Here is a 12,267-nt window from a genome sequence, read left to right as displayed (position 1 = left end):
TTGCCATTTCCTTCTCCAATGCATGAAAGTGGAAAGTGAAAGTGAAGTTGCTCAGTCGTGTCTGACTCTTAGCGACCTCATGGACTGCAGCCTACCAGGCTCCTCCATCCATGGGATTTTCCGGGCAACAGTACTGGAGTGGGGTGCCATTGCCTTCTCCCCACATTTCTAGCAACATTCCATTAATGACCATTTATGTATTTTCCAAGATATCACTTTCTCTGACCATGCTTTCTACTTTCTTCTGAATTTTCACCAGCAGATACTTGAAGGTCCATAGTTCTATTGACAGTGCATACATGCCTCAAAATTCAACAGTCTATTACGTACCTCACAATTTTTCCAGGATCTGCTCATTATCTAATTTCAAAGCCTATTTCACATTTTTAGGTATTTATTACAGCAGTACCCACCTTCCTATACAAGTCTGCATTTGTTTTCTATAGCTGCTGCACCATAAATGTGCTGGCTTAGGACAACAGAACTTTATTTTCTCACAGTTCAGCAGGCCAAGAATTCTGAAATCTGTGTTTTCATCTCAATCCCAAAGAAAGGCAATGCCAAAGAATGTTCAAGGTACAATTGCACTCATCCTACATGCTAGCAAAGTAATGCTCAAAATTCTTCAGGCCAGGCTTCAAACAGTTCGTGAACCATGAACTTCCAGGTGTTTGAGCAGGATTTAGAAAAGGCAGAGGAATCAGAGATCAAATTGCCAACATCCACTGTATTACAAAAACAGCAAAAGAGTTCCAGAAAAACATCTACCTCTGCTTTATTGACTATGGCAAAGCCTTTGACAGTGTGGATCATGATAAACTGTGGAAAATTCTTCAAGAGATGGGAATACCAGACCACCTTACCTGCCTCACAAGAAATCTGTATGAAGGTCAAAAAGCAACAGTTAGAACTGGACATGGAACAACGGACTGGTTCCAAATTGGGAAAGGAGTACGTCAAGGCTATGTATTGTCATGCTATTTATTTAACTTACAAGCAGAGTACATCATGCGAAATGCCAGGCTGTATGAAGCACAAACTGGAATCAAGATTTCTGGGAGAAACATCAATAACCTCAGATACACAGATGATGCCACCCTTACAGCAGAAAGAGAAGAGGAACTAAAGAGCCTCTTGATGAAAGTGGTAGAGGAGAGTGAAAAAGCTGGCTTAAAACTCAACACTCAAAAAACAAAGATCATGGCATCCAGTCCCATCACTTCATGGCAAATAGACAGGGAAACAATGGAAACCGTAACAGACTTTATTTTCTTGGGCTCCAAAATCACTGCAGATGGTGACTGCAGCCATGAAATTAAAAGACGCTCGCTCCTTGGAAGAAAAGCTATGACCAAACTAGACATCATATTTAAAAGCAAAAACACTACTTTGCTAACAAAGGTCCGTCTACTCAAAGCTATGGTTTTTCCAATAGTCATGTATGGGTGTGAGAGCTGAACTATAAAGAAAGCTGAGTGCTGAAGAATTGATGCTTTTGAACTGTGGTGTTAAAGAAGACTCTTGAGAGTCCCTTGGACTGCAAGGAGATGAAACCAGTCCATCCTAAAGGAAATCAGCCCTGAATATTCACTGGAAGGACTGATGTTGAAGCTCAAACTCCAATACTTTGGCCATCTGATGTGAAGAACTGACTCACTGGAAAAGACCCTGATGCTGGGCAAGATTGAAGGCAGGAGAAGCAGATGACAGAGGATGAGATGGTTGGATGGCATCACTGACTCGATGGACATGAGTTTGAGCAAGCTCCAGGAGTTGGTGATGGACAAGGAAGCCTGGCATGCGCAGTCCATGGGGTTGCAAAGAGTTGGACATGACTGAGTGACTGAACTGAACAACAAAATCAAGGTGTCGGAAAGGCCATGCTCCCTCTTGTAGATAATTCATTTCTTGCCTCTTCCAGCTTCTGGTGGCTGCAGGCATTCCTTGCCTTGTGACCAAGGTATTTCTGTTACCATGGTCAAAGTGCATTCTCCTGTCTGTGTCAAATCTCCCCCTCTGCAAATTTGCCTCTCTGAAAATGGCACTATTTCGTTCCTTTTTATGGCTGAATATTTCATTGTGTATATATACCACTTCTTCTTTATCCATTCATCCATCGATGAACATCTAGGTTGCTTCCATGTCCTAGCCACTGTAAATAGTGCTGCTATGAATATTGGGGCACATGTGACTTTTTCAATTATGGTTTTCTCAGAGTATATTAGCCAGTAGTGGGATTGCTGGGTTAGGGGCTTGTTTGTTTTTTCAGGTTACTACAACAATAATAAGTAAAACTGTACTGTTAATGCACTTGAAAAAAATGTTCAGGCTCCAATTTTAAAGTAAGTGTTTCTTCATAAATTTTACATGTTCATCTTGTCAGTTTTTAATCTGAAAGTTGGTAATTACATTGAGAACTACAGAAGCAACAATATCCCTGGCAAACCGAGTTAAGTATATAATTGTAGCCACCCCAGAATGACTCAGATGGGTTTTTCTTATGCATTTCTAGAAGGGATGTCTATCCACAACAAAAGGTCTGTGCCCATTGTTACTTATGATGATGTGACAGATTGGGGTTGGCAAACTTTCACCCAATAGGCCAGACAGTAAGGCTTGGGGAACCAGACAGTCTGTGTTGGAACTATTCAACTCTGCTATTATAGTGCAAAAGCAGCCATAGACAGTACATAAATTAGTAAGTATGTCTATGTTCCAATAAAATGTTATTTATAAAAACAGGCAGCAGGTCAGAGTTGCTTGTGAGCCAATTTGTCAACCCTGTGAGCAAATAATATGAAATCATCATTTTGATGTTTATATCATATTTATAAAGGGAGAACAATTCTTTGCTATAGTGTTTTCAGCTAAACAGCTACATAAAACTACAAAGGGGAAAAGCTCTAAAGAGTCTGAAGAACCTACAGAGTAAAAACCCAGGCACACATCTTAGCCATTTCCATCCACATGAGAAACTGAGTTAAACTTAAATGAGGAAGATAACTGAAGTCCAAAAGGAGGTAAGCTTTCAAAGTTTATAGGTTTTAGTTGAGACTGCTACATGTCTCTCAGTACCCATTCCCCCCTTTTTCAGAAACCACCAGATTTTAGCCACTCAGAGTTCTGCATATGCAGATTCTAGGTAATGAGATATGAGCAGTGATGGATATTACATCTGGGTCATATCATTATGAAAAAGAATAAAAAGAGGAAAGTTGGAAAGCTACACGCCCTCCATCTTCTCTTTCTCCCTCCTGAAGGCAGAGATGCAGGGCAGGGATCCAGGACCAGAGTGTACTGGTGGTGACCAGCTTCAGTCATGCACATGAAGGCAACGCCCTTGGGAGCCAGCAGAACAAAAGACAAAGCAAAGGATCTGAGTCCTTCAATAACTTTGGGAAGCAAAATTGCCCTATCCCTGTGGACTATCAACCAGACTAGAAATTTCCTTGAAAGAGAAATAAATCTTTTCATTTGCTTAAGCCACTTTTGTACTCTGGTAAAAGAGATAAAACCAATATTTTAACTACCACACAGACCGACTTTTCTACTACTAAACATGACGGTCTAACCATCTATTCTTAGTAGTGGCTAGAAGAATTCTAAACCTATGATTTTGCTTACTCTCCTGATGATAAAACAAATACCATACCTGGGCAGTAGAGCAACACAGGTTGTGAGAACACAAACCAAGTAGAACACTGGATCTGCCATGTGCTCCTGCATAATCCAGTAGGGGTTGGACGGTGGGTTGCAAGTCACACACATGGCTCCAAAAGCCAAGGCAAAGCAAAAATAGCACACGATGCTCCCAGCGATGACCAGCATGTGGATCCAAGTCTGCAAGACAAGAAGAGCAAGGGAAATGAATACACTCTGATGGTTTCACAGTCTGGCAAAATCTGCTCTTTTGAAGAAACATTTATTTAAGCAGTGGGTAAACGGTATAACAAATCAGTGAACAAAACACAAAATATCGAAGCACAAGAGCATCCTTCATGAATAGTTCATATCACTGTTTAAGTTATATAAAATGAAATCAAATGCCAAAAAGTAACTCTGATGACTAGCTCATTTTGTATTGTCCATGCTTGGGCTTTCCAGGTGGCTCAGATGGTAAAGAATCTGCCCGCAGTGTGGGAGACCCAGGTTCGATCCCTGCGTCAGGAAGATCCCCTGGATAAGGGACTGACAATATATTCCAGTATGCTTGCCTGGGAAACCCCATGGACAGAGGAGCCTGGTGGACTACAGTCCATGGGGTCGCAGAGTCCCACAACTAAGTGACTAACATACACACATGCTCCATGAGGTATTAGGATTTTCTCCTTATTTTTCCACATAGTCACTTAGTGGTCTGTTTCTTCTTTGAGATAATACCTTAATCCAGTGAACTTCAAACTTTATCCATTTAAGTAGGTGGTAGATATCACTGTTGATCACCAATATTTCATTCTCTGCCTCTAATAAACACTCAAAAGAATTGCATTTCCCCACTCCCTTGAAATAAGCATGGCTATGTCTTGCTTGGACCAAAGAAATATGAATGGAAGGGATGTGCAAAAATTTCCAGTTAGAAGCATGCAAGAGCAGACGTGCAATTTTCCATACTGTCTCCTTTCTTTCCATGTTTGACCAAGATGTGCTTTTTGGGAATAATTTCAGGTGGTACAGCTACAAGACATGGCTTGGGTCACTGAGCCACTCCTTGGAGGATAATCGCTCTGAAGTTCTCTGCAACCTTAGTAACTCTACATGAACAAGATACACATCTTTGTATATCACATTATAAACCATCCACCTTCATAACTACACAGAGCTTGCATTATTATTTTTATTATTTTGCTATAAACAGGCTCACTAAATAACTTTATTTAGAAAGAAAAGCAGATCACTACCTTAAATGTAATATCTGCATTTCCTATCATAACAGCTTTGAGTCTGGAGTCTGATCTATGTTTGTTACAAAAGGAAATTAGCAAGAGTTACTGTGATAAAACATGATAGCCCCAAACAGACTTGTTTAACATAATCTAAAGTATGAAAGAGAGTCACTTTCACATTATCTAGTCGTCAGTGTTATTTAGTGCAGTGTACAGTCCCACCTAAAATCACTGTGTACACCATGGTGGTATTTATTAGTCTTTTGGGGGAAGAATGCTTTTATTAATCTTCTTTACTTTCTAGGCCTAAAATTCTCAAACAAGATCCAATTTTCTGTTTTCTTTTTCACCTTGCAAAGTATTTTCCCAGGATAGATATCTTCACAAAAATCACAAAACAGTTCATATTTTGTAAACATGCACAAAATGCTCAGAAAATGTTGGATGAATCCTCAATTAAGATCCTTATGCCAAAAACAAACAAACAAAAAAGATCCTTATGCCAACGCAGATATAGGGAGTAGACATGTGGACACAGGGAGGGGGGTTAATTGGGAGATTGGGACTGACATACGAGCAGTGCCATATGTAAACGGATGGCTAGTGGGAAGCTGCTGTATAGCACGGGGAGTTCAGCTCGGTGCTCATGGTGACCCAGAGGGGTGGGATGCGTGGAAGTTCCAAGAGGGAGGGGATATATGTATAAATATAGATCCGGGTTTGATCCCTGAGTCGGGAAGATCCCCTGGAGAATGGAATGGCTACCCACCCCAGTATTCTTGCCTGGAAAATTCCATGGACAGAGAAGCCTGGCAGGCTATGGTCCATGGGTTCACAAAGAGTGGGACTTGACTGAGTGACTAACACTTTCACTTTCATAGCGGATTCACCTTGTTGTACAGCAGAAAATAAAACACTGTAAAGCAACTAGGGCTTCTCCGGTTAAAAAAAAGATCTTTTTTTTTTTGTTTGTTTGTTTTTTTCTTTTTAACCCTCCTCCCTCCCCATACCATCCCTCTGGGTCGTCCCAGTGCACCAGCCCCAAGCATCCAGCATCGTGCATTGAACCTGGACTGGCATCTCGTTTCATACATGACATTTCACATGTTTCAATGCCATTCTCCCAAATCTTCCCACCCTCTCCCTCTCCCACAGAGTCCATAAGCCTGTTCTATACATCAGTGTCTCTTTTGCTGTCTCGTATACAGGGAGAAAGAAAAAAAAAAAGATAAAAAAAAAAATGAAAACATATTAATATTTGATTTCTCATTGATAAAAAAAGACATCATGTCTAATTTTAATCAGGACTTCTGTTCTATTTTGAAGTTTAAAAAGTTTGTATTTTAGGAATATATAGCTATGGGATGTGAGACTGTGTATTCGTATGTGTACATGATTGCTAGGAGTGATTATTGTTAAAATATATATAAATATGAAGAATTATGAACCTGAATTAAAGAATCCTCTGATAACAGCAAATATTAACAAGGCACAAGTGACTATTAAGGGGATGTATAAAAATATACAAGACTATGGTTGAAGAAGGAAATGTCAACCCACTCCAGTATTCTTGCCTGGAAGATTCCATGGACTGGGGAGTCTGGCAGGCTACAGTCCATGGGGTTGCAAAGAGTTGGAGATGACTGAGCACACACAGCCATGGCTGAAATATAATTAAAATAATGAATATATTGGAAAATATTTGAACTGCTTCTTTCCTGTCATGTGCATTTAATAATGATATTCAAATGAGACTCAGTATCACATAGAGACACAATCTGAGATTTCTCTAAATACAAACTAAGTGGCATAATATTCATTTGGAAGGTGAGTAGGCCATTGTGTATCTCTGAATTTTTATTTCTGACATTAATAACCCCATGATTTTTTTAGATTCTACTCAAAGTGTACATGTAAGTCACATTGTACTTTGTAGTTGACCCTTGATCAACAAGGGAAAAAAAAAAAAAAAATCTTTATGCCTCCAAAGACAATGGTTTTTTTTCTTTATCAAATGTTTTTCCTTCTCACTGAGCCCTACTGCCAGGGTTTTCTTTTTCCTTTTAAGAAGTACTTTTGGCAAGTGAGAAGTAACTTGATGGAGTTGACTTGTTTAAACAAATGGATGCAGATAAAGTCAAGGGATGCTGGGTAAAAACCAACAGGGAGAGGGGAGAAGTGACAGTAAGATGGTGAGTAAAAGGTAATGGAAACCAACTCATATTCTCGGAATGACTGTTACTGACAGTAGACCTCTGGAGGCCATGAGCTCTATCCCACCCTGCAGTGTGAGAAACAATCCTTTAATGATACATTCTTTATATAGTACTCATTGTTCTTAGCACCTCGCTTCTGCTCCCCTTCTCTTAGTGAAGACTCCCAGGATTATGTGCAATCTTGACAAAACCTTCCTCTTTCGCCAAAGCCTGTGACTGGAGTTAAGGAAATAGAATTCTGTCAACAGGGACTGAATTTGGAGCACAACGAATGAGGCAAGAGAGAAAATGACTGGGACCAGTTCAGACTGCAGTGCCACCCTGACAAGCTTATCCATTGCTTTCTGTTCCCTGGATCTCTGGAGTCACTCTGAATCCTCAGGACATCTTTTTGTTTGTTTTACTATGATTCTTCAATATATTTTTAATAACTTTTCTATTTGCTCAGGTTAGCTAAAATAGATTGCTGTTGCTCATAACCACTGAACCCAAACGGACACTTGGCATATTAGCATCTTTGCAACACCTTTTGACATCAGAACTTATGACATTTCCTTAGGTAGTAGCCAAAAGTATCTACATAAGAGTTTAAAAATGAAATTAAATACATACTAAAATAATCCCCAATATTTTAGTTCTAGAATTCCCTTTACTCTTCCCATCTGGTATCTGTAGATATTAACTTTTTATAATACTTTAGGCTTATAAAGTTTGGTTATAGAAGGTTATAAGCAAAGCATGTGATGCCAAAAATATTCAGCCCTACCTAAAAAATTATTACATCATGAGATTATAAAAAATTATAATCTCATGATATAACCTCATATATCATTTAAAACTGTAATTTCACCCAGCTATTTCCTATATAAAATGCATCACCAGTAAGATGTTAAATCACCTCAAACATTGGTTATTTAATTATTCATTTATTTATTCAAATATTTTTTGAGCACCTACTGTGTGCCAGCCTTGTCCTAGATACGGGTATACAATGGTAAACAAAACATGAATTCTGCCCTCAAGAAGATTACAGTCTAATGTAGAAGACAAACATGAATAGTATAATCACATAATTAAATGAAGAATTATAAATTATTATTAGGATTATGAATAAAGTAAGAGGATAATAGGAGAAGATGGATGGTTAGGAAAGGAAATGCTGCTTGAGAGAAGCAGCATTTTTGCTGAAACCAAAAAAAGCTAAAGAAACAAAAACTTTTGATCTGGGTAAAGTACAGGGATCCAAAAGTAAGCAAGGGATGCTCCCATCAGAAGATATGGTCAGTGCTAAGACCCTGATGTGCTAATGAGCTCACTGTACCTGAGAAAAAGAGGGACAGTGTGGTGCTAGTCCACAAATAAGTGGAAATGACATTGGAGAAAGAAGAGGAGGCATGGCTGCATGAAGCATAATAGGCTGTCTTAGGGCTTTTAGATTTTATTCCAAGTAAAATCGGAAGCCACTGAAGGGTTTTACCCAAAGGAGAGCAAAAAGGTGTGATTTATATTTCAAAAGGATGATTTTGGTTGCTTTGTAGAGAAGGGCCAGCAGAGTCAAGAGTCAAGGTGAGAAGATCAAGGAGGCCGTAGCTATAATTCAGGAAGAAATGACAGAGGCTTTGACGACAGCAGAAACAATGGAAGTGAATGAGCAGCATAAATAATTACAGAGGCAGTTTCCATACTATCTTTGTTTCATAGCTATCCTGCAATCACTTTGAAGAAAAGACTTAACTTTATCATTTAGTTGACAACTAAGTTCAAAAAGACCTAGGTATAAATGAAATGGATGGTAAAACTTTTGGAGGGAGAAAAAAAATTTTTTTTGTTTATGAGAAAAGCATAAAATCATTACTTACAAAAGTCACTATACCAGGATTATGGCACAACACCTGTTTTCATTTTAGTTGAAAGGCATCAGCTTGGTCTTGAAGAATGCTGGCCAATGCTAGTAATTATTTCTCCAGCCTGACTCACACCATGAACCATTCACACCATGAGCACCACCAAGCGGACCAGGCAGGTGTTCCCCACTGCCCCTGGCTGCACATTAACCTTAGCGTAACACCGGTGGCTCAACAATCCACAAGAGTGGCTGTGAGAGTGGCTTCTTCCTTGGAGTCATTACTCTTCTCTTTACCATTTGTTTTCTAGGCATGAAGACATTTCCCCAAGAACAGTTTCAGGCTACTTCAGAGGCAGAAAAACCACTCACCAAACTCTTGCTTTCTATCACCAGATGGAGGAGAATGACGAACAGAGCAGCTGTGTTCAGGGGGTTTCCAAATGTAAAGATGTCAATGTCTGAGCCCTGGTAGGTCTACAAAGAGAGGATAAAAGTTGGTGATCTTGGAGAGTTGTGCACACTCTGGTGTATCATCACTTTATTCCATGGCCCAAATGAGGACTGAGTCCCTTTCTTCAGTGTTCTTAATAATTGGTCATTTAGAATAAACTTGAACATTTTTAGAAAAAGAGACTGAATCCCAGACAGGCCAGCTAATCTTTGGATTTTTCAGTTGGAATTATTTTTTATTCTGAATCTTAATTCATCTTCCTTGATTCTTTTACTTATGCTTCTGATTCTTTGAAGTACAGAGAAATTTCAAATATGTTCCACTTAACAGAGCTGCAAACCTTTGAAGCAGATACTATGACTAACTTGAGTTTTTATCATGGTTAAGTAAATATCCACCCCTTTCATATGCTTATGTCTTCAAGTCCTTAAAGTACTCCTCACATGACACAGGTTTCTGATATTTTACAATTCTAGTCATTCTTTTCTAAATATACTTTAGATTGCCTTACTTATATTCCTCTTGAAAAACAGTATACCTTGAATATTCTAGGTGGGTAAATTCAAGTAGTTTTATTTGAATAAAGAATGAAAATTGTTAAAGACTATTACCTTTTCCCTTTTTGTTAATGAACTTTTGTTAACCATCCATGATCAAATTAGCGTTTTCTTCTGGGGAGGGAGGTGGGTGAATGGGCAACTATATCATGCTGCTTGGAATTGGTCTAAATTTTTTAAATTAATTCTTTGTTTAGTCATATTTTTTCCATTTTTTACCTGCAATAACAGGGTGTTGTTGTTTTTTTTTATTAAATTTTTAGTTTGGGGGATACTACTTAAATTTAATACTCTGAATGTCATCCTGGTAGAATTAGTCCAGCACTGACTAATAATAGCTTTCATATTCTGACTTTGCCTCTCTGATTTTGACTCATCTAATTATACGCCAGGCTTTCAACTTTATTCAAGTCATTGATGAAAATTATCAAGCAGTACAGGGCTAAAAAGAGAACCAAAAGGATGCAGCTAGGCGCTTCTCTTCAAATTTAACCCGTTACCTACCATCTAGGTACCTCTCTTCAAATTTAACCCACTACCCTACCATATTTGAGAGAAGCATTATATTTAGCATTATATTTAGTTATATATTTAGTTTAGTTATATATTTAGAAGCATTATATTTAGTTAATAACTTAATTCCATGAGCAATCTACCCTCGTATACCTACTCTAAATGCTGACACCAGTGACAGAGAACAAAGAGGCACCATTTATTCATTAACAACAAATCCTTTGAGTGAACAAGGACTCACATAGTAAGGCACGAAGAAGCAGACCAGGCTCTGATAAAAGGCGTCCAACAAAGTGATCCAGAAGGTGAGGGGTAAGTATGCCTGAAAACAAAGAAGACATTGGGGAGGGAGAAAGATTAATAAGGGTCAAAGCAAAATCAAGGAACACCCCCAGCCAGGGCTTGTTTTTGCTTCTCTGAGAGAAAACTCTACTCCTTCAGTCTCTCATTCATGACAAAGGTCAGATCTGTAAGTAATAGTGAAAGAATGAGGGGGTGACAATTGAATAAAATGAGTTCACAGGTGAAAAAAAATCTGAAGGAACTCCTCAACTTGTATTGCTTCTAACATTGGATCAATCTTAGTCCCTTCCCATGATCTAGGAGGTCCTGTGTGGTCTTCTCATTGAAATCCCTGCTCTCCAGGGTCACACCCTCCTGGTCTAATTTTCATTCACCATTCTCCCAACACACAGACTTCATCTGTTTCTCAAATATGCCAAATCCCTTCTTTCCTCAGGGCTTCCCCTGTGCTGTTATCTCTGCTAGAAATTCTTCCTAGACCTCCTACACACCAGGTCCTCATTATTCATACCCTAATTCAAATATCACTCTTCATAGAGGCATAGACCCCAGACCAATCTAAAAGTTATGTTCAGTTATCATTTACTATTAACACCAGGGATCCTTAGAAATCTTTCCTCACAATCGGAAATCATCTTGTTTACCTAATCATTTCCTGTTTCTCTCAACAGAATGCAAGCTTCATAAAGTGGGACCTAGATTCTTTTATTCAAGTGATTAAAACAGTGCCTGGTATACAGCAAGTACCCAACAAATATTTCTTGGATTAATAAACTATTTTTACCTAACTTTTCATGTGCTAAACTGCTTCCTACCAGAAGCCTGCAGAAAGAGAAAGATCAAGTATAAATACCAAATGATTGAAAACAGGTTTTCAAATAAAAGATAATTCTGAACAAATAATACTGTGTGTACAGAAGGATTCTGAGGCTCCATTCAGACCTGACAGGAAGGATGGAGGGCTATGGTTTATTAGTGATGTCTGCCACGGACAAAAATGACAACACATATATCATATCTTTGAGCTACTTTTTCCTTTTCTTAACATGTTTATAGTCTTATTTCCTTTAAAATGAAAAAAGAGGCTGAAATTTTCTTCAAAATGGGTAGCTGTCTTCTAAAACTTTATAAGTGTTCGAAATTCCATATACATTCTTCCAGCCCTCAAAAGAAGTTTGAGGCCTCTATCTTTTTTTCTTTTGTTTTTTAATTTCTTTGTCCTCTGGAAAAATCAAAGTGATGAAGAGTGATGGTTTCCAGTCTACTTTCCCCTGTATCTTCTGTTACAATTTCTCATTGGAATGATGGAATCTTCTACCTGCCTTTCTTCGAGTGTCCATAAACTAAGCACAATCAAATGGGTGGAAGAGAATGCAGCGGAGTCAAAAGGGCCACCAAAATGTCATTGGACAAGAGAGAATAATTCCAGGGTAAGTTAAAATATAGCTCCATGCTTCTAGGGGAATGGAGGCTGCTCAAAATACCTAGAGCCAAAAGG

At 38.6% G+C, this 12,267-nt stretch overlaps 1 protein-coding gene across 7 annotated transcripts in view; it reads right to left on the bottom strand.

Annotated features, from left to right (window-relative positions):
- Positions 1-12,267, bottom strand: part of ATP10D (ATPase phospholipid transporting 10D (putative)) — a 137,355-nt gene that overhangs the window by 2,930 nt on the left and 122,158 nt on the right. For all 7 annotated transcript variants that reach the window (XM_070372352.1, XM_070372354.1, XM_070372351.1 and 4 more), the window contains 3 exons: positions 10,708-10,788; positions 9,315-9,419; positions 3,653-3,840 (listed from right to left, as the gene is read on the bottom strand). In XM_070372352.1, the coding sequence (XP_070228453.1) occupies positions 3,653-3,840; positions 9,315-9,419; positions 10,708-10,788 (374 nt within the window). The remainder of the gene's footprint in view (positions 1-3,652; positions 3,841-9,314; positions 9,420-10,707; positions 10,789-12,267) is intronic.

The sequence above is a fragment of the Bos mutus genome, chromosome 6, assembly GCF_027580195.1.
Source record: "Bos mutus isolate GX-2022 chromosome 6, NWIPB_WYAK_1.1, whole genome shotgun sequence".
NCBI classification, from domain to species: domain Eukaryota; kingdom Metazoa; phylum Chordata; class Mammalia; order Artiodactyla; family Bovidae; genus Bos; species Bos mutus.
Note: the sequence above shows the minus strand (reverse complement) of the source record. Positions and strands in the feature narration are given on the sequence as shown.